The sequence below is a fragment of the Perissodus microlepis genome, chromosome 15, assembly GCF_051167445.1.
Source record: "Perissodus microlepis isolate ML-2025 ecotype Zambia chromosome 15, ASM5116744v1, whole genome shotgun sequence".
NCBI classification, from domain to species: domain Eukaryota; kingdom Metazoa; phylum Chordata; class Actinopteri; order Cichliformes; family Cichlidae; genus Perissodus; species Perissodus microlepis.
In genome coordinates, this window is record NC_140475.1 from 18280248 (window position 1) to 18303655 (window position 23408).

Below are 23408 nucleotides of genomic sequence, written 5' to 3' on the forward strand. Positions count from 1 at the left end.
ACCTAATTCATGCACTTCAAGACACCTTGGACCAATATAGAAGTGAATCCTGTTTTGATGAGCTGTGGCAAGACGCAATGGATATTGCAGAAAAGTGTACTGTTGCCTCTGAGACAGTTAAGAGAAGGGTGCAGAGAGAGAGCCTCAGGCTAAAGGGTTATTTTGTAGATTCTCCAATCGGGCAACACAGGTGTAAGGAGGATGACAAGGAAAAGTTTAAGAGGGAAGTATTTTACCCCATTCTTTACCATGTACATGCAGAGATGGAGAAGCGCTTCAACAAGACCAATTGTGATATTATGAGGGGTATACAGGCACTAAACCCCAAGAGTAAGAGCTTTTTGTCAGAGGAAATAGTTGTAAGCTTGGCTGGTCTGTATGACTGTGATATTGAAGACCTCAAACATGAGCTGTATCAAGCTAGAAAGGTTGTTCAAAGGAGAGCAGGGTGTGGGAATGAACTCTCCAGTATTTTGGGGTTTACTACCTTCCTAGAGCCTTACAAAGAGGTGTTTCATCAGCTTTTTCGTTTATGTCGAATAGCTTTAGCTTTACCTGTCAGCAGTGCTACTTGTGAACGTAGCTTTTCAGTGCTAAAGCTTATAAAAAATCATCTACGAACAACTATGACTGATGAGAGGCTTAGCAACATTGGAGTTTTGAGTATTGAGAGGAAAAGGGCAAGATCATTAAGCCTGGATGACTTTGTAACACGTTTTGCCACCCATCACCGTAACAGGCGGATCTACCTATTCTAAGTCATTGATAATATTTAATGAAGCATAGAGTAGGTACTTGAGTAAATGTTCTCTTTCAAAACATAAATATTTTGCAACTACAAGTGCTGCTGTTCACAAATGTTTTTTGTACTTCTTGTCTTCTTAACATGTAACAGAGTCTTATTAAAAGTTCAAGAGGTTTATTTGTGCACAATTTATAGTGAAAACATTATCAAAAGAAGGCATAGAAAGTATTTACTTGCTTTCAGGTTTAATTCAAATGTTAGTCTTTTCATTTGTTTTTTCCTGTTTCAAAATCAAACACCAGCTTGTGAGAAGATTATCTTCTTTTTTTTAAAATAAGTTTTGCATGGCATTGGCTAATTTGCCAATTGTATGTTAAAAATGTTTGTAGTTTAATGTTCAAAAATGTTTTAGCCCAAAACATATGTGCATTATTTGTCAGTAAAAATACTTGTCCTTGAATGCTGAATAAACTGACAAAGCACTGATTGTATCTCTTGTACTTTATCAACACAGTATCTAAACACTTTGCACTGTAGTGGTGAAAATCTCATTCTAATAAAAGTTAAAAGCGCATCCGGTTATTAGGTTTATAGGATTATTGAATTATGGTTAACGGTTGGTAGAATTTTTTTTAATATTATCTGCCAATTACATCTGCCACCCTTCTCCAAATCTGTGCCCCCCCCTCCCCCCCCGCAAAAAAAAAAAAAATTCTAGACACGCCACTGCACTGATGTTCATCGGATTTGCAGAGTGATGGCAACCCCCGCCAGCATGTTAGATAAAGGATTTAAGTTATATGCTGCATCATATATACACAACTACGAAGGTAAGAAAACATAAATTAACCGACAAAGAAACGTTAGCTAACGTCAAATGCAAACACCACGTTACTCTATGTGCTTTATTTGATGTCAATTTTCTACATTACATCTTTTCTTGAACAGTGTTTATAGTTTGTAGTTGAGGTTTAACTAATGTCGCTTTTGGTGTTAGACACTTTTATAATAGCGTTAGGTAGTTGGCTAACTAAGCACGTAGTTTACCTAATGCTACTCTTGCTACGTGCAAAGTATATATTGTAGCGGGTCAGGGCTGTTTGGGTTTTATTTGCCAGCTGTGTTCTGTTGTTTCAGGTGGCAGCGTTATGTTGCCATGGTTACCATGTGACGCGCTCTCTCTGCGACGGTGTGTTTTTTTTCTGGTGAGAGAGCGCCCTTGTTTTGTTGTTGTTGTTATGCTAGTGCTACGCCGAGCAGTGGAGGTAGCGGCGTGTGTGTTCTGTTAATGCTAATAAACGGCTGTGCTCCCTGGCTAACTCTGCGGGAAGCAAGACCAAACGATACCTCTGTCTCCTCCTTGTCTGAGCTCGCCATAATAAGACGTGCTGACATGAGTAGTACAGAAATAATGCTAATGGCACTTGTATCTTTATTCAGTGTCCAAAAAACACAGGTTGTCAGGGGAGGTCGGTGTGAGAGCCCTGTGCTACAGGCCAATGAGGAAGAGTGAGGCACCACAAAGCCTAAGTATAGGCAGGAAGCTGTGTAAAGTTGTTAATCCCTGTTCAGTGGGGTTCAGTTCATTTAAGCATTAGTTAAGTTCATTCCTGAAGGCCCATCAACTTGAATGTTTTCCTTGTCTCCCTGCTTTATCACACCTAATTTGACTAGTCAGATGTGTTTGGGTGATCAGAAACAAATTTACACCAAGTTAATACTGCAAATATACACAATTAGGTTAGGGTGTGAAGCCAGGACCTACCAACTCTATGATCTTCACTAAGCCAGCACCAAATAGGATGGCCCAGACTGGAGTATGGTAATTAGAATTGTAAAATTTGGTTTTCTGTGTTACAAATGCATGTTCTATTTGTTTATTTTTGCATGTGTCAGAATAGGTATTAATTTACTTACAACATTGCACTTTCTGAAGACGGCTAACTTCAGAAAGATACATCCCAGTCTCTAACTTATGCACCACTGTTTCAGTTGTTGTTCAGTATAATAACCTTCTTCCTTACATTATTGACATTGATGTTTTCTTTAGGAGTGGATTCTACAGAGGCATTGTGGGTCAATTACCAGATCCTTGCTTGTTCAGAATAACGGAGGCATATGCACAATTTAATACTGAGGACAGGCCACTTGTGACCACAATGAACCTGACAAGACCTGACAAGCCCCTTGTGGAAAGTGCCTTTGGGCTGGTGCAGGAGGGCAGTGTTCTATCATATCAGCAGCCGGTTTTGACAACCTGGTACATCACACTACACCTTGATGCACCACCAACACCGCACTTGCCTCTGGAGGGGTGTGACATCAAGGAAACCCTGCTCACTCAGCCTGTGATATTTTCTCAAACTGCTGCGCTGAACAAGTTTCCAAAGAACATGCTGTGTGACACGATAAATATCCTTTAACCTGTTAACCTGTGGCTTCTGGAAGAAACTCGTCTGAGTCAGTCACTGCAAACACATTTGTACCATCAAGTGTTTGTCAAATGATATGTTTTTCTACACTTAGGGTCATTTTCTATGTTGCAGTGCAGTAACGTGCATGTTTCTTCTGTGTTCAATCATACATGTTCTAATTGTTATAAACAGAACAAATCTTTCCTTACTTAACTGGTTGATTCTTAACTTGTTTAACTGAAAAATGATGAAATGCCATAGTATTATTTTTTTAAATGTCCTTGGCAGTGCCTGTGTCCACATTGTAACTACTAATAAAAAGTCCTGTGTGTACTTTGGTGTGTGTTTTATGTTATTTCATTGCAAATAAATAATAGTCATTTTATTTTACATTTACACACAATCTTAGATCTCTGGCAGGGCAAGGCAATAGTCAGGTACATGCAATTTGAAACCTGACATTCCAGAGCAAAGCATGAAGCACACAGCACGTGGTCAACGTGACTCATATGGAGACTGACAACATTACAAGGAATAAGGGAAAATTGAGGTTTTCACAGAAAAGACTTTCTTTTTTTTCCTTTTTTTGTTACAATAACTCAAAAAGAAGGTGCAATATGATTTTTAAATTCATATCATAGGTGTGAGTTTAGAGTTCAGATTTTTTCTGCACATTCTTTCTTTTTGTATTTAACTATGATGGTAAATACATTTTGCAACATATTTGCCTTCATATTTACTAACTCCATCAAAACATTTTCTTTTGCTTTAATTAATGAAAATGAAGGGTTTTAGTTTCCCCTCAGATCCTTTCATCCTCTTGATTTATGAAAGCCTCCACTTGCTCTTAAAGTAGGAACAGTTCACCTTTCCAGCTGTATTTTAAATACTGATGAGTTTACTTAAATTGTTAGCCTATTGGTCAAAATGTATTGTGTTTCTGATTCATTTTTAATGCTTTACTCAAATAATACATCCACATTTCAGCACGTAAGCAGCTGTTTGTCTCGGTGACGGTTTCCTCGTGGCTGCGTGCAGCGGGGCTAGGGGAGGGTCTGTGCTGACGGACGTGGGTTACTGACCTGGTAGCCTGGCTGCCCCTGGGTGGGTCCGGGATGGGCGTGAGGTTCTGGGGGCGCTCCGTCTCTGGGCTGGGGCCCTGGCCGGGCCTCGGGGGCTTGGGTCCTGGTTGGTGTGTTGCCGGGGTTGTGGGCGGGTGGGTGCATGGGGGCCCGGCCCTGGCGCAGGGTGCCGCCGGTGCGTCGAGCCACCTGGGGGGCTCTTCAACTGGTGAGGGAGGTTGTCACATCTTGCAGGAGCTTTCCTCTCTTCGGGAACTCTCTCTGCAGGAGGGGGAGATACAGGAGAGGTGGAGGAAGATCTCAGCCTGGGCGTCTATTGTCTTATGTAGTCTGGAAGATGAGTGGATGGTGGGGTGGGTGCAGTTTTCTCTGTGGTGGGGTTGGGTGGACTGTCCCGGGCTCTGTGGGGCCGGGCGGCGCTGCTGCACTGGGCCCCGGTCTGGATGGGCCTGGGCCCCCTTTCCCTGGCGGGTCGCGGAGTATGGGGGTGCCTACTGGGGTCAGCGGGGGAGCTGGCCCCAGGGAGGGGTCACTTGCCCCTCCCTTCCTTCCCTCCCCATCTCCAGCTGCCTCCCTCTTCCTGCTCCACCACAACCACCCACACATGCAGGGCCTTGGAGTAGGGGTGTGTCACCAGGGTGCAGAGGAGGCTACCCCCCCCTCTGTCCCCTTCTGGCTGCCTCTGCCTCAATTTTATCCCACAACTTAGACATTCACATTACTCACACTCTCATTACACATACATATAGGATCTTGGGGGTGGGCACGCTACACGGATTCCAATAGACCATCAGGGTGTACACCTCACCCCTGGCGTCGTTGCCCACCTCTCAATTTTAAATACACGTAGACATTGAGGGCTAGCAGGAGGGACTATGCGCTTACCTGCTGCTCTCTGGCAGGTAGCTCCATGCCCTCCTGGGTTTTAAATGCACCTTAGAACACACATGCATCAACACTACAATGAGCGGGTGGAGGGAGGTTTGGAGTCTTCTCTCACCCCCGTTCTCTGCGGCCTGCTGGAGCGGGGGGCTAGGAGGAGGAGTTGGCCGTCCGACTGCGGTCTGGAGTGTGGGGCCTCCCTGCTGCTGCGGAGTCGGGGCGGTCTGCCTCTCCCCACCGCAGGGAAAAGGGTTACACCACCTGGGTCTGGGTGCAGTTCCCCCCTCCAGGGGCAAGGGTACCTAGACCCGGTTCGTAGAGTACACTTGGGGAGTGTGATCGTGTGTACAGCGTCTCTTTATGTTTGTCTCCACGTTGGTTGAGTGTGGAGTAAGTGCATATGAGAGCATGAGGGTGGGAATGGATGTTTGTATCTGTGTGTGCCTGTATGTCTGTGTCTATATGTCAGGTTGGGTATCAGACGCCACCTCTCTGGGGACATCTCAGGCCCTCCAAGGTTTGGAGGGCCTGGCTGCCGGCGGAGCTCACGGGCGCGTCACTGCAACCCCCCCTGGCTTCTGCTCCGCGGCTGCTGAGTGACCCCTCATCTGGGACTCTCCTCGGCTCTTTCTGGGACAGTGGCGCGGCTGCCTCTCTGTTGGTCTTCCTTGGTCTCTTGTGTTCTGGGGGCCTCTGGATGTCTGGAGTTTTGATCTCCTCCATACCTGCTTCATGCCCTGGAGGACGGGGCAGTGGCTCCCCACACCCTCTAGCAGATCATTACATGAAGGAACCTTCTAAAAAAACAAGCGCGTCCATGCTCACAGGTGTACACACGGGTGCTCACACACACAAACTACACCCTTTTTGGCTCCTACCTCAAAGCACACTGTGTTCTGTTGATCTTATGTGCTGCACAATAATGTTTAATATTTAGTATTTACTGTCATATTCCCATATATCATTGTGATGTTGTTTATTCTATTACTCTTGTTCTCTTCTGCTTGTTTTCTTTTTTCTTTCTCAACAGGTGATCCAGGTGATCGATAGATGCATTTTTTTTTTTTCTGCCCATTCTGTTGGTTTTTGTTTTTTGCCCTTGTCCCTCTTCTCAGCTGTTTCTCTTTCCCTCTTTCTTTCTCCCCTTCTTTCCCCCAGTCAAGTCTGTCCCGTATTCAGCAAGTGAAAATAAAATAAACAATAAAAGGTGAATCAAATGGACCATTACGGCAAGGCTGGGATGGTCAATTTGGTAAAGTAAATCCTTTGGGCATCTTTCTTTGCCTTTAGACAATAATTCTGATGGCAAAAGAGCCAAACAGAACAGGCAAAAAAAAAGAAAAAGAAAAAAGCAGCTGTTTGTCTCAGTATTACCCGAAAACATACTGAGGCCTGGTGATCACGAAGTATGTGGGACATAAAAGCATGTTAGGAAGAGACTAGGGCCATTTTCAGTTCGTGCCTGCTTTCTCTCCAACGCCTTGGCTCAAAGAATGCCCTCAGTGGTGATGCTGAAGTTGACCTCGACCTTGTGAGCCAATTTTTGTTTCATCTCCCACTTCATATGCTGCAGATGCTCCTGCAGCTCAGTCTTCTTATTGTTTGCAGGGATAACCATTTCATTATGAGGAAGAGGAGCAGGAATGTAGTCCAAAGACAAATGGATGTGGAGAGGAACACTGGGACTTTCTCTCTTTCTATCTCTGTTTTTTTTCATTTGCTAATTCCCCTTAAGAGGAATGAGCTCATGTTCATGGGCTCTGTTGCCACATGTTGTGGTTCACTTTCTAGAATAAGGATGAGTTAGTTTCTGGTCATACCACAGAGAAGCAGCCAGGAAGAAAACGTGCTTCACGGTCAAAAACATACACAAAACAGTTGCATGACTTAGTGTAATTATTTGAGTACAGAGATTAGACTTAAAGCAGGATGATAATAAGTTGTGATTTAAAAAAAATATTGTCAAAGGGAACTTATTATGCACATTTCCCTTTTTTAAAAAAAATTCCTGGATTCTACCAGAGCGGTTTTGCATGATTCACAGTTTTTAAAAATTCCTTAGCTTTTTGGCTGAGATGAACATTTAGAGACATTCCATTCACCTAAAGTAATTTACATCCAATAGTATAACAAAACTGCCTGAAGAAGGCATGATGGAGACACACTTTCGTGTTTTTTATGCAAAATTCTGACCCTACCTTCTGAATCTTGCTCACATTGTTTTTCCAGTCTTCTAATTTCCATTTTTGGTGAGCCTGTGCTGTCTTAGTTGACAGGAGTGGGACCTTATGTAGTCTTCTGCTGTTGTAGACCATCTGCTTCAGGATTCAACGTGTTATTCATTCAGAGATGCCTTTCTACACACCTTGGTTGATATGTGTGGTTATTTGAGTTATTGCTACCTTCCTATTATCTTGAAGCAGTCTCGCCATTCTCCTCTGACCTCTGACGTCAACAAGGTATTTTTACTCAAAGGACTGCTGCTCACTGCAAATGTTCCTCTTTTTAATCCCCAGAGATGGTTGTGTGAGAAAATCCTAGCAGATCAACAGTTTCTGAAATACTCAGACCAGCCTGTCTTACACCAACAACTATGCAAAGTTTAAAGTTACTTAACTCACTTTTCTTCCCAACTCCAATGCTAAATTTGAACCTCAGCAGGTCGTCTTGACCAATTGTCTAAAATGCATCAAGTGGCTGCCATGTGATTAGATGAAGTCTGAAAGGATTCAGGACTTTCATGCACAAGATCATAAAAAAGTATGTGGATCCTTGAATATAACTAGAAGAATTTCTATCCTGCTTGTTCAGAATCATTATTGCTTAGAAAAAGAAATGCACAGAATATATTTTTGCTAAATGTAGTGTTTTTGGTTAGGTTAGGATGGCACTTCAAGTGCAGCATCATCCAGGATTTATGTGTCAAGACTCATATGCGTCTTTCTCTCCCTGTGGCTTTTTTCATCTGGAATCAAACAGAATTGCAACTCATGAAAGAATTGTTTCCATACTGCAAACATGCAGAGACTGCCTTCCAGTTTAACTCCACTCCTCAGCTTGTATAAAACACTTTATAGTTCACTCTGTCTCCCTGCCCAAAAAAGCCACAGTATAACCAGAGATTATATATGCCAAGTAATGAGATGAAGAATAGGGACGATGGCATGTGGAGTTGATGCTGAGGAGAATTTACAACATCTGCCTTCTTTGTTGTGGCAAATGCACGAGTTGGACCAATGTTTTGGTTAATTTCATGTCTGAACCAGACATGAAGAACCCTCGGTTTCTTGTTATGAAACTGAGTGCTCTTATGGGATGAACAAGAAAATAATCTCATGTATTGTAATTGAGAAAAAACAATGAGAATATGTATATATATATATATATATATATATATATATATATATATATATATAAAAAACCCAAAACAAAACACTGGTCATATCTTTAGAAAGCAACATTATGCCATAGACTGTCACTGTTGTGAGTCCATCCATTAGTTTGCAAAAACTTGTTATGAAGCCTCAAGCTGTGCAGTTTTGTTGTCACAGTCTTGACATGTTGAATCTGGCATGTGACAAGTGAGTGTGGATTTCACTGCTAAATTGAGGCACACACTCAAAGGCTTGCAAGCTGTCAGTTACACAAAGGAGAACATAATTTATACAATGAAAGTCACATTGTATTAAACAAGACTTGAAACTAGTGACTCTGGCCACAAATTCATCAGGAAAGTGTTTCCTGAGGTTGTGGATCAAAGTCTTTGTTTTCCAGACTTCCATAGAAGAAGAATTATTTTTGAAACCAAATGAGTCCCCTCCTCATGGCCATCAGGAATAATGAAAGCTGAATTATTGGCTTCACTTTCCAAACGCCAAAGCTACATTCATGTTTTATATACAGTCTATGGTTCTGGCATGGATTGTTTTCATCCTTTGATTACACTCATTGGCACAATCGGGGTGTGATATTACACCAGACAGAGATGTGAACAGGCAAAGGCATTCCCCTGATTTTCCAGCCTATTCTATGGACTAAAATTGACTAAAATTATTATTTTAGTTTTATCAAATCTCTCCATTGTGAACTAAAATGGCTCAAAATGATCAATATATTAAAAACATTTGCTCTCTCTGGAAAAAAAAACCCTCACTCACTATCAGAAAACATCTGATCTTGTGGTTAGAGACAAAAAATATACTTGAAACATCAGTACAATAGTATACATGTGTGTGAAAGTAGTCCCTCTTGCATACCTTCATGCTTTGATGTATCAAATAAAAAGTTAAAGTCTTACTTTCCTGCAAGATAACTGAAACCATGTTTACATGACTTCACAGCCTTTATTCAGACTGCCGGCCATGGGGTGATTTTTCATCCAATCATTTTTACATCCATTTCGCATTTGGAAACAATCATACACGTGATTACTGCTAGAAGCTGTCAGTCAAAACACCTATGTGCTCCACATGCCTCAGCTGTGTGATTTCTGTGACTCACACACACACACACACACACACACACACACACACACACACACACACACACACACACACACACACACACACGTCCATCTTAACTTCCTCCCTCTCTTTTCTTTTCACCTGCTGACATGCAGCGATTTCCTGCTTCCAATTCCCCTCCACAAATCTGCAGAAATAATGAAGTTCACCTGTTTAAACAAATCTACATTTTATTATTTCAGCAGTACATATGCAGCATTTTAGTGGCACATATAAACAGTACACAAAGTAAAAAGCTCTGTGAGTTTTCAGGTGAAATCCTTTTTTTAATTCTTAAGCTCTTCTATCTGTTACGAGCAGCACAGTGTTATAAAAGATACACAGAACACAGCCAAGACATTACAGTCCACAAGTACAGTTTTTTTTTGCTGTTAAATGTAATTGAATGAAAATGAGAAAACATTACAAGATGGTTGCAATATGTGGTCACTTCCAAGGGTATTTCTGAGTAATGACATGAGGGTGTTTTTGTACTCAAACTATTATCTGAGATCAGAGGAGTCGCTAACTAGCCAGTTAATCACAGCACAACAGTTTTGCTCTGCTGATGTCTAACACACTGCAGCTCAGCCAGTTACCTTGAACTGAGTCAAAATAAACATAACCAAGAAAAGAAAGCCCACAGTAGAAGACACTGGTTTACATTTTCTGCCTGATAAATTGTACCCATAAGGTAGTAGTATATGATTAGCCTGCAATGTATTCACCAGCAGATTAGATTCATCTGAGGTAAATTTAAGCTCTTCTCTGCAGTTGCTGTTTTTGGAAGGCCTCAACCTGTTTTTAAAAAGTGCTCTTAAATACTCTCATCATTTGTAGGACTTATATAAACACCCACGGTTTGATTCCCTTGAACTAAAGTATATGATGCTGTTGTTCACCAGTATGTTCAGTTTTTCGGGTACAAAGAAAGCGTTGGTCTCCTTTCACCTTTGCCACTCCTCCATGTTTTCTCTGGCATGTCTGGGCGTCCTGCCTTCCTCTCACAACATACCTACATTTGTGATTTTCAAGCTTTTTGAACCAAAGAAAAAGCAGCACAATGGCCCCTAATGCATAATAGAACAATCAGATCCTTTCACTATATGGGGTTCAGTGTTTTTTTTATTTATTTTGTCACCAATCTGCAGCTCTTTTTATTTAGAAATGTCCAAAGAAATGAAATCTGCTGAAAAATACAGACAATATGATCTGAACAAATCAACACGCTTTTTTTCCCCAATTCAGTCTTACATTCACTGAGTTTAAAAAAAAAAACGCAATTTTTTGTCCCTTTACTTCCTGTTTGTTAAGTCGGAAATGAAATGGCACAAAATTTGAGCTGGAAACAAAAGCTGAAGAAACTGCCACTTGGATGCTATGATATACTGTAACTTTAATTAAAGAAACATGTTAAAATTACAAATAACAAAACATGTATAGATACTGTAGTATGCTACAAACCGCCCTTTATTTTCTAAAAAACTAATGCCAGTATAAAATGATTTACAAAAAAAAATTCAACCTGCTTTTGCTTGTTTTTATGGTTAACTTAACGTATCGGTTTTTTAAAAGGAGATGACAAACAAACAGATAGAAAAAATATGGAAGGAGTCAAGGGTGTTATTTCTGGCTGTTGTTTTACAAAGGAAGTAATAACTCTGCAGCCAAAGTGCTGAATCTGACGCCTCTAGAAGATAAATGAGAGAAACTCAGAGGCCTGGCCGCCACACAGTCACATTTTGCTTTATCGCTTTCTGTGCTCCAAAAAGAATTTCCACATATCCTTCTGCCTGATGTCTAAGAAGAATTTGAATGAGAATGAAATAATCTGCTGTAAAATTCAGCCAGGGGTTTACTCTTTAACGCACAACTATTTATGGAGATTTCTACAATAAAAAAAATATCTCCATTATATGATATCGATGCAGGCAGTGTTTGTGTGGGTGTGGCTTAGGGCTGCAATCACAGACTGGATTCAGTGACATAGCCTGAAAAAGTGAAAGTCTTAAACTTGCATTCTTTTTAATGGCCAGCAGGGGGTGAAATATAAGCCTACAAGCCTATTTGCAGATCTTTAACCTCAGTGAACACTTTTTACCAGGTATTTTTTAAATATAGCACAATCTTTAATTTCTAAATTGTAGTTTCATTGAGAATAAAATAGTAAAAGCAGGGCCTGCCTTTGGTTGGCTGGCTTCTTTCTTCAGCATTGAGTTTCTCAGACAGATCCTCCCATGCTTTTCATGGCTAGTTTCAAAAAGACCAAAACAGTAATGCCACTGGCCACAATGCTCACCTTTATATACAATCTAATGTTCTACTTTCCAGATTAAATTTATGAAAATTTTGATTTTATGCAGAGTAAATAGAAAGTCAAAGATGCAAAGTGATGCAAATACAATATTTCAAATATTTTAAGAACAGGGAAAAAAAAACAAACCCTATCATGCTTGGCAGTAAAAGCCTGTGTGCGGTACAAACTTACTGCTGCTTGTACACACCTGCAGCTGAAAGATTTACCTTTGCTTTAATGTAGAAAAACAACAACAACAAAAGAAGATGTCAGTTATTGGTTGTAACTGTATTTGTGAAAGATACAAAAGGCAAAACTTTGGTCTGAACACTGTATTGTTGAAACATTTATTGGCATTAGTGATTTATCTAATGATTATTTTGTTGTTGTTTCTTCTATAAAATATTAAAAAAATACAAAATCCTGTCACACAGAAAGTTTAAGAAGATAATGTGAAGAGTTTTTGTTAATGTACTGATTAGCTGACAAACTATTTGACCTCTAATATGTTTTATATCATTAAATAGAATGAGCAACAATACAGATGTTGTTGCATATATTAAAGTGATTATGAAAAAAAAGCCCAGCAGCCCAGAGTTTTCATTGCCTTTCACTATTATGCAGACATGATGGAGGTATGTAATGTAATGCAGATGTCACATGTGATGATTTAATGTGATCAGCTTGCCAAAGGACACTGATATAACCTGATTATGCACGAGTCCTGAGTCACCCTGTCAATACTTGCAGAAAAATGTACAAGAAAACACATCAACCATTCTCACTTACATCAGTTTGCTGAATCTGGTTTATCACCTCATTTTCTCTTTCCCCAGACTCCCTCTTTTTGTTCATCATTTCTTTTTTGCTGTGGCAGGATTGCGGTTTAAAGCAAAAACCTCGACAAACACCAAGGCACTTAGACATGGGGCAGAGAAAACCATTTTTGGCCGCAGCAGAACAAAGTCAAGTTCATCTCCAAAATATTTTTTCCTCTGCTCTCTTGGATCCAGACACCAAGTTTGCAGATTGATTTTCATAAAAAGTAAGTGGGACAAATCTAAGACAGCTCACAGATTTTAAGGCCGGAGAGAATTTAACTTCAGTCTTTTGAGGTTTGTGAGATTGCCAGATTTTTAAGGTGCATAAAAAAACTTTCCAAACTTCAAATATAAAACATGGGTGTGTTCAGGTTTCTGCATGTATTCTTTTCCAGCTTGCCGCTCCATGTCTTCTGCTGGCTCCGAAGCAATGACGAGAAAACCTGGGAGGTACAAAGTTTTTGGATTTGAAAGCAGCCGTGAAGCTGAAATTCCACTGAGAGTGAGGTAAAATGTGGGAGAAAGGTCCATTGTGGTTGGTCTGATGTTTTGATGTGAGTGAGGTTGTGTGTATGCATGTTATTGCTGAAACAAGCCAATTTTTTGGCAGTAAACACTGACAGACCCACAGTTATAAATCATACAGGGCAGGCCTCCATGCATCCATCTGTTTATACTCATCTGTTCTTCTTCATCATCACTTCATCTGTCAACAGGAGTGACTGTTAAATCTTTCCAGAAGTTGTTATTTAATGACATTATTATAATTTTTGCATAAATATAGAAGCCCACAGTAAGCACAGGTTGGTGATTTGCAGTTTAAAGGATGCACACATGAAAGAAACAAACACATTTTTTGGCACTTTGTGCATTTCAAAAACAGACCCTGCTTGTATATTATTGCCTTTCAAAATTGCTTATTTGTTTGCTACACAAACCACTACTGAGCAACATTCAGCTGATGAGTAAATGTCCAGCATCCAAATTGTGTGTTGATTTTAGCTTTTTTTTGGTATTCACAAACTCCTGAAGGAAATATTTTAAGACTTTGTAGCTGTGAAATGTTTTATTTGAGTTATGTTTTACTCTTTGTTGTTAGGTTTAACATTTGTTGGGCTTTTTGGATAAAAATAGCTACCACCATGCAACTGGAAATGATGCTGATGCTAAAAATAATACTTAAGCTCAAAGAATCAGCTAAAAATCTTTGCCAGAATGCAGATTTGATAGATTGCTTAAGCTTTAAAAAAAAAAAAAATCACTATTAGTACCTGATGGAGCTTTAGTCACTAAGGACTATAAAAAGTGACAGAAATATAAAAAAGTTTAAGCCTTAAACTCTACTTAAATCTCCTCACAGATAGTTAGTCATGGCCACAAGCAAGTGTAAATGTCACACTGTTGGATCTGAAATCATCAGACGCAGCCCTCAATAACTATACACTGGAAAAGCGTGAATGTGGAGAGACTTTTTGACTATGTGACGAGCATTTCTGATCGTTTACTGGACCCTAAGTGCAGAAAGAGGGGTATCTACAGGATGCTGTAAACAAAACTTCATTTAGAATAATTCAAAATTTCATTTTGCAGCTGTTTTACAAATGGAATGGTATAAACAGATCTGAAAGTAAAGCATGCTTTATTGAGAAATGGTGAACATAAACAGTACTTTAGTTTGCATTCAAATAAAAGAAAAAAAAATAACGAAAAAGTTCAATTAGTTTGATTTTGTAGCATCGCCTGGTTTGCAAACCACCAAACAGTTACCTACTTGGGCATTGCTGTAACGTGTAATAAGGCAACACTGTGGTATACTGAGCAAAAGCCATTGCTAAATAACACTGTGAAGAGCAGCTGCCTGCATATGAAAACCAGTTCTCCAGAGACTGTCCTGTCAGTTCCATTGCATGCCTTTTCAGCTCTTTAGTAAGTGGAAATGTAGATGAAGTTGTCAGATCCGACAATCCTCTCGTGGATGTCAAAGCAGCAAACCTGGTCTGTGGTGAGCCTCCATTCCTGTTAATGCTGACCTTTGCCCTTTAGTTCAGCCTCATGAAGCATCCTGTCATGTGATCATCCTTCAGCTCATACTGTAGAGTTAATGAAAACATAACTTTTATGTTGGCAAAAGCTGCGCTGTGATTCAATCCCGTGGCTCATATAGATGTTTAGTCATGAACTTCTAACCAAGCTGCAGGTTAAGTTCATGCATCAGGTGAGTTGGCACTTTTTTTTTATAGGTAAGTAGGCAGCATACTACTAATATGACACTCTTGCTGCACACGGCAGGGCTTTCAGCACTTGAAGTTTAAGGCAGCATTTGGGTGATACTTGGCAGCTGCGGCAGTGTTGGGATCCTGAAAGTTCAGACGGTGCAGGTCACACCAGCGTCCTCGACGTGGCCACAGTTGGTTTTGCCCCAACCGGAAAACTTACACTGGTGAATACTGTCTTCTGTCCCTGCGCATGCAACATCATCCATCCAGATCAGACCAGTACCTGCACAGAAAAGAAGAGGAAGCATTACAAAAAAAGACATGTTTTCAAAAATTATCCAGAAAGGAGACTGATGTTTTTATCTGATGTAAGTAACATTTGCTGGCAGGGATCTGCTGTGAGACCTTCCTGACCTTCTGTAAGCCTGTGGGGAAAATTGAAGGGCAGAGCAGAAACAAAACCCCCAGCACAGAACAGAACATCAGTGACATCAGAGATGAAATGAATTAATGCAGACGCTACATGAAAAGGAGGAACTGTGGCAGAGGCGGTTTGCAAAGCAAAGCAACTATGGGCAATGTAAAGCAACTCAAATACGGTGCTCTAAATAAGACTTCACAAATGGATATGTAGAATTTTATGAACCAAACCATCACCTAATGTAGGCTGGCACTGAGATGAGCTGATCTGCTGGGACTGCAGCTGAGCTTAACTTCATGAACTGCCTGAACTAATGCTATGCTTGATTAATAATTTCTGAACTACACAGACCCTAATGTCTCTGCGGGTTTCTTCTCTCCTGTTGTCTTTTTTTCCTGACCTGCTTTTATAAAGCTGTTCTGTTTTCCTCATACTGCTGTAAGAAGAATTAAAATAATACATTTGAAGAAACTTTAAGAAAAAATGGTCAAGATGTGCAATCAGTTGAAGAAAACATGAAAACATGTCCTGGAATTTAATGGGTTTTATGATTGAACGTAATCATATATTTGGAAGAAGGAAAATTAACATCTGGACTCAAATACCAACAGAGCACCTCCGATTGGTTCATTTATGCACCACTTTCCCTGTTGTCTATGTGCACATGTTAGAAGTGATACAACTGGAACCAAAGAGTAGAAACAAATTGTGCTTCTGAGTTTAAATCACCAGCTGAAGTTTGTGAGTGCTTCAAATTCTAGAAAGTTTAGAAGGTCAAAAGTTTCAGAGACAAGTGGGATTAATCAAATTCTTCTCATCTCTAAAGAATCACTCAAATCATCCTATCCAAAGAAGTTTGTATTCGTGTCTTGTGAAACACAAAGTACTGACATTGCTTCCTCGCAGAACTGTGGATGAGATCGTTTGTATCCGGTAATAGAATAGACATTTCCAGCTGGTAAGCAGACCATTTGGCAGTATTGTTTTACATTATAATCTTTGGTTCCTGTTTGCAAAACTGGAATCGCTGGAGCTTTCAGGAAGTCCCAGATGCTTTAGTTTTGCAACAATTGTAGACGATTGGAGGTTCTCGGCTTCAAGTGTGGGTTAGTGAACATTTGATTGCACTATGATGCAGATTATGCATTAAACTTTAAAGTAACTAAAAAATTTACTTATAGGGCATCTTTCAAGCTAAATTTAAAAACTAAAATGCTAAAAACATACAGATAAAATGTTTTAAAAAGTTGAAAGAGATTTAAACACATTTATAAAAAAAATTAAAAATCCAAAGGTGATGAACTAAAGGCATGAATAGCAATCTACAATTCAGAGCATGACACAGTGGACCTGGACTTTGCAATAAGTCCTATTTGATAAAAGCAAGAGTGAACCAGAGATTTAATGTAAGCATCCACGGTCAGAATTGAACCAAAAGTCATCCCAAGATTCCTGAGAGAAGATTTGGCAAAAGGTTTAAGGCATCTGAACGGTTCACTCATCATCACTGTTAATGCGTGATCCAGGGACGGGGAAATGGCTGTCAACACTGATACTCTGCTCTAAATAACAGCTGTTAATCAGTCAGCAGCCTCCTTAATATCTCACTGGTGACCCTCGCTGGGTTCGCACTAACAACTATGGAGATGACTGAAGATGAAAGTGACCCCAAATAAATTTAAATAATGATTTCAAAGATTACAAAATAACTGCAAACATACACAAAACTGTAAAAAAAAAAAAAAAACATAAACAAGAATCACACAAAGCAACTATATGGGGATGCAATTTAACCATAAGAACCAAAAACAAGAGGCATAAATCTTCAAATTATTTTCTGTTATAAATATGTGCACCTCTACTTTGCATCTGTGCACTGAAACAAGCACAGAATTCATATAAAACAGAAACATAATTACATTCAGGACGGCTCGCTCACAACACCAAAGTTAAATAAATAAACAAGTTTATGGCAACCTTCACACTTCCAACTTTCCCTTTCTTTCTTACAGCAGGAAAATAGGTCAAGAAAGTGACAAGACGAAGACAGCTGGAGATTAAATTTTAAAATATGCATGAATAAATTAAGGGAACAGGATAATAAAACTGTGATTACCCTAATTTATTTCTGACCTTATGGACTAATCAAAGTGTGAAAACTATATGAAGCTGACTGTAAACTGCTTCCCTGTAGTGAATGTGATAACATCATCACTAAGTCATAACATAATTAGAAATATGGGTCAGTCCCGTCACACCAATATGGGAGCTGCATTAATAATCTATAATGTTCAATATACTGAAATAATAATGACAAGTCTCTGGGCAGTTTAACTGAACAGCATATTAAACCCTGAAAGTCATTTTATGTTTTTGAAGATTTTTTTCTTAATGGCTCCATTGGTTCCTTTATCTGTGATAGATATTCTATAATGATCAAATGGATTTATGATTTTCAGTCATGCAAAAAGGTGTTTATGCCACATTTGCTTGTTTAGAAAAGGAGATGTGTTGCTCCAAACTGCCCCTGCATCTGAAATCTACCAGCTGTTCATCCCCACACAGATCATGACAATGGAGCCAGTATTTGGGTAACTGGGCTGTAAACACTGTCCAAATGTTCCTGAAAGCAGCATATTGGTCCATGGTTTGCCTGTCTGTTTAGATTGTTTGGCTGTTAAACTGCCTCCACCAGTGTGTGAATGTGTGTGTGAATGGGTGGATGACTGGGTGTGTAAAGCGCTTTGGGGTCCCTAGGTGGGACTAGTAAAAGCGCTATACAAATACAGGCCATTTACCATTTACCATATCTCTCAGTTACAACTCAAAGGAAAATGTGGGTCACAGTCTTCAAACCAGTATGGGAGCTGCACTCTACATTAATTATCTATAATGCTAAATATACTGAAATAATAATGCCAACTCTCAGGATGATTTAGCTGAATAGGATATTCAAAGTGAGCAAACTAAGGATCAAAAACAAAAGGGGCTCATTCATTTTAAAGCATTACAGCCTTTGAAGCATTCGTTTTATATGCTGTACGTGATTTCTTTTAAAAAATCTTCATGCCAGTAGGACTAACATGACAGCATGAGGTTTAAGTGTTCCATTGTGGACCAGTGTATTTGTTAAATTATGCTTTTAAATTGAATTTAAGCGCTGTCATAATACCACATTCTGCTTTTATATTGTTTTACATGACCTTCAATATGATCAATGAAAATAACAGTTCAGTCAGCAAACCCGATGTTTTCACAACACTGTCAAACTGCCTGTTTCCCACTTTTCATCTGGAACACTTTCGATGCATGGACACAGATTTATCAGATGGACCGTGCATAAATGAAACAGGGCCATGCAGAGAAAGCGTTTGCCAGTTTCCTCTTCCTCTGACATTTTTTATGTTTTGCTGCCTGATTAAAGTCGTGCTGAGAAGCAGGAGGCTTTCACAGAAACACATCCAGACTTCAGGAGAAAGATAAACTACAGGATCAATGGAAATGACACTGAGATCTGGGCATACAGTTGTGTTTATCATGGTCATAGGGGTCACAGCACTTTTTTTTAAACTTTTAATATTTTTATTGATTTCTTTGAACAATTGTTTTTTTCAGGATGGAAAAAAAACCAGTATCTTATATGGCTTTAAAAAGAACAGAGCGCGTAAGTTTCAGTTTATTTTGGATTTTCTGTAATTCACATAGGTTCATTTTGATGTTTGCACAGGGTCAAAAATATACATACAAGCTCAAATATACACATAGACTCCCACTAATATTTGGTTAAATGTGATTTCGCTAGTTGCACCTCGACCAGATGCTTTTGTTAGCCATCAACAAGCCACAAGTTGACCACTCTTCCTAACAGGATTAGTAGAGTTAATTTAAATTGGTTGGTTTTATGGCATGACCAGAGTTTTAAGCCTAGCACACACATTTTCAACATGAGGTTGGGTTTTGGGATGGCCATTCCAGAAACTTAATGTTAGCCTGGTTTTCATGTATGACTAGAATCATTGTCCTGTTGGAACACCCAGTTGTGTCCAAGTTTCAACCATTTAGCTGCTGATTTGAGGTGAATTTGAGGAATTTGCAGGTAATCCCCTTTCTTAATTATTTTATCCACTTTCGGCAATGTACCAGTATCACTGTAAACAGCCCCAGAGCATGATGCTACCACCACCATGCTTGACAGCTGGTACATTGCTCTTACATTTGAAAGCTTCACCTTTCGTGTCAAATTAGCCAAACACCTCGATTGTCATGGTCCTGAGTCTGTGACTCAGGGTTTTTGTATTAATGAATATTATCTTGTGTTCTGGTTGTTTTCTGTTAAGCTTTTCCTAGTTAGGTTTTGCGCTCCCCCCTGTTTAGTGTCGGGTCATTCCTGCCCGTGTGTTTCCTCTGTTCGCGGTCTGTGTAATTTTCCTGTTTTACTTTGAAAATCTGTGTCTCGTGATGTCAATTAGGATCAGCTGTGTCTCCCTCCTGTTTTGGCCATTCCTCATTCCCTTCCGTGTGTATTTATAGTGTGTGTATACCTGTGCTCATCGTCGCTTCGTCTGTGTATCTCAGTGTCTCTCTGCCCTACATTCTCTGTGCCGTTTTCCCGTGTTTGTATGATTTCAGGTTTGTTCCCTAGTTTTCCCCAGTTTAGGTTATGACTTAGTTTTGTCCTCACTTCTGTTTATTGTCACTCACTGTAAATAAACTCACTCGCATCACCACCGTTGTCTGCAACTTGGGTCTTCCTTCACAACAGCACACGACTGCTGCCCCAGCAGTGACATCGATCTTTTTCTTTTCTGGCCATAAAATCTTTCTCCAGAAGGCATTTGGCTTCTCAAAGTGGGCAGCTGCAAATTTCAGTTAAGCTTGAAGGTGTTGATTTTAGAGCAGGGGCTTGTTTCTTGAATGACATCCTCTCAGTCCAAACTTGTTTCACTGTGGACAGTGATGCAGCAGTTCTAAGGTCATGCCCGGCTTCACATTGCCTTGGTGCGTCCTGGGTTGTTTTTGAACATCTTAACAAAGAGTTGAAGTCTTCTTGGAAAAGTGGTGACTCATTTGAATAACTTGTATTTCTGCTGCTGTACAGTTGTTTGAACTGATTATCTTGGAATCTGGAGTTGTTTAGAAATAGCTCCGAGAGACCCTCCCAGCTTGTGTACATCTACAATTCTCCTTCTTAGATCTTCACTTTGTCCCCTAGACCTTCCCGTTGTTCTGGGTATTGATCAATCCATTGAGTGCTGTCAAACAAATTATTTTTATGCTGGCAAAAGAGAAACTGCCAGTTGTGGTCAATCATCAGAACAGGTCAAAGAAATCATTAAAACCCCCAAATTACCATGAAATTTATGCCAATAATAAGTGTATTCAAACGTCTAATCACAACTGTATATGTTTTATGCCTGAAAGATGTATTATATATAATCAGTTCCCTGGCTGGTTGTGGGAACTGGTTTCTATCCAGTTCTGAAAGATTTAAATATTCACTTGAAGCTATGTTCTTGGTGACTAGTTTAATAAACAGAGGATAAGACAGGAGGGAAAAAAATTGACTAATGTATGAGTAATAAAATTCAAAACTGTTTACAGTTCTATGGAAAAGGCTAAACATTGTTTATACAAATATTATGTGTGTATGTAAGAGCCATTTGGAAGAGTTAATCACATTCTTCAGTAATTAAATCGTATTTCAAATCTTGTAGCTCTTTGAACTGTGGATAACAAACACACAGGGCCAGATCAGTGTGGATAATGATAGCACTGCTGGCACCAACAGCCAGATTAACATCCAAATGCTTGTGCTGAATGTTGTTACACACTGCGCCAGTCAGTTTACATACAGGGTACAAAAAACTATTAATTTTTCTAATCAAAGAATTGCTGATTAGTATGGCTCATCTCTCAGCACTAATTATATATAAAAACATCTCAATGTTGTAACTTTTGCAGTGAAGTGAACTGAGATGAACCCGGTGATCCAAACAGAGAGTTAAAATCAAAGTTAAACACTGAGTTCAAATATTTCAACTTCAACATAATTATTCAGTGGTGCTCTAATGTGACTGTATTCAGGCAAAAACACACAAGGAGAAAGATTTTCGCCTTGGTAGCGTCTTAGACTCAAAAGTTAACTGGTGTTGCACATTTATAAAATATGATATTTCAACCCGCTATCTTCTATCTTCACTGACAATTTTTAAATAAATCACAAAAATTAAAAATGAAATGCCTGTAAAATATATTTGTTTGGAAATGAGTGTATTATGTGTGCCAGGTTTCCACGACTCACACTTTGCACCTTAACCTCCTAGGACCTGGCGTCCACATATGTGGACATCACATTTTGGGTTATTTAGACCAAAATACTCAATTTTGCTCTACAAGGGCCTGATATCCACTTACGAGGACATTATACTGCCACTGTTCTATCAAAATTTTAAACGAATATCCTCATATGTGGCTCTTATTTTTCTTAAAAACAAAAATAAGGTAAAAAAATAATCTGGTAATTCTTTGTTTTTACATTCATCGGGCCCCAATATGCCCAAATATCAAAGAGAAATTAAAAATCCATGCCGTGGAAGAGTTCAGGTCTTAGGAGGTTAATGTGCACATCCACACAGGACGATAAAGATTTCTTTTATGTCAAATGTTTAATTTAAAGGCTCATTACTGAATAATAATGGATAATAAGGGCAAACATCTATCTGATTCAATCTGCATGCCTCCTACATTCTTGCTCTAAAGATAAACTTGCTGCAGCATTGACATCCTGAAAGCAGGAGGACCCCATAACCACATGTGTCTCCATGCAGGCATGCACAAGATGGAAATAAGGTATGTAGAGGGGAAAGAACACATGAGGCTTCAGAGGTAGTTGGTCCATTGTGGTTGTACATGATACTCCAGCTGTTCTGCGGTTGAGCCTTCTGAGGGTTTACTTTAACGGACATGAGCCTTTAAGCCGTTTACTCTGGATCTCAACACACATTTGCAGCACTGTGTGCGCGCCGATGTTTTGTCCGTTTACGCCAAATTTGTGACACTTCACACAAACAAGAGTTGAATCACCAAACCAATGCGTGAGAGTTGAGGGAAACACCCAAGAGAGGGATTTAGAAGACGGAAAAGTAGACGTTTTGTGTAATCAGGCAAAAAACAGCACTGCTGTCTGCAGAAATGAATCAAGCCAAATTTTATTTCTGTGGAATGTAGTTTGTCCAAATTACTGATAATAGCTGTGTTTCAGACAGAGACTTCTGATGTTTCTATTCAACAAGCACTTTTTAGTAGATTAGACCACATGTCTTAGTCCCGGTCTCAGTGTTTGTTACTTCCTGTTTTATTTTGATAGTGCCTTGTCTGTTGTGTGCTATGTTTAATTTTGCGTCCCCTCTTCTTGTTACTCTGATTCCATTTAGCTGTGTTCCCTGGTGTTTAATTAAACCACCATCTTAGTTTATTTCCCCGTTTCCAAGTCCTGTTTTTGGGTCCAATTCTGCTAGCCACACAGCCTATATAAGAATAATATATGTTATTTTTCTGCCATATATGTATACGCACAGTGGTGGATATTAAATATGGCCAAAGTTTAATAATATAGCACCTTATGACCTTTATAATAAGGTCAGCACATGTACAAGTAATCTCTGTGACCCAAAAGCTCAGGCTTCAGAGTGCTCTAAATGTTTTCATATTTATTTTTCATCTCTAAATGTTTCATGATGTCAGTAAGAGCAAAGCTACAAGCAAAGCTAAAGATGACCACAGCAGGTAGCTCTGGATGTCTAATTTGTCAGACTTTTTACAAACTGAATTGTCAGAAACCAATTGTGAATCTTTGCTTGCTAGACAAATGTGTAAACAACTACAGTGTGAAGCCACTGATGTCAATAAGAGCAGACACTCAAAATATGGCCATTTTTTGACATATCATTTTTGGTTGCTGTTCAGGACTCCTGTTTTCAAAGGGTATTCTTCCAGAAGAAAGTTAACTTAAAAAGAGAAGAGCTAAAAC

At 39.5% G+C, this 23408-nt stretch overlaps 1 protein-coding gene across 1 annotated transcript in view; it reads right to left on the bottom strand.

Moving 5' to 3' along the window:
- Window positions 1–9804: 9804 nt before the first annotated feature.
- scara5 (scavenger receptor class A, member 5 (putative)) overlaps window positions 9805–23408 on the bottom strand; it is a 111420-nt gene continuing 97816 nt past the window's right edge. Inside the window, exon 12 of the mRNA XM_084952294.1 lies at window positions 9805–15241. Coding sequence (XP_084808420.1) covers window positions 15108–15241 — 134 coding nt within the window. The 3' untranslated portion in view covers window positions 9805–15107. The remainder of the gene's footprint in view (window positions 15242–23408) is intronic.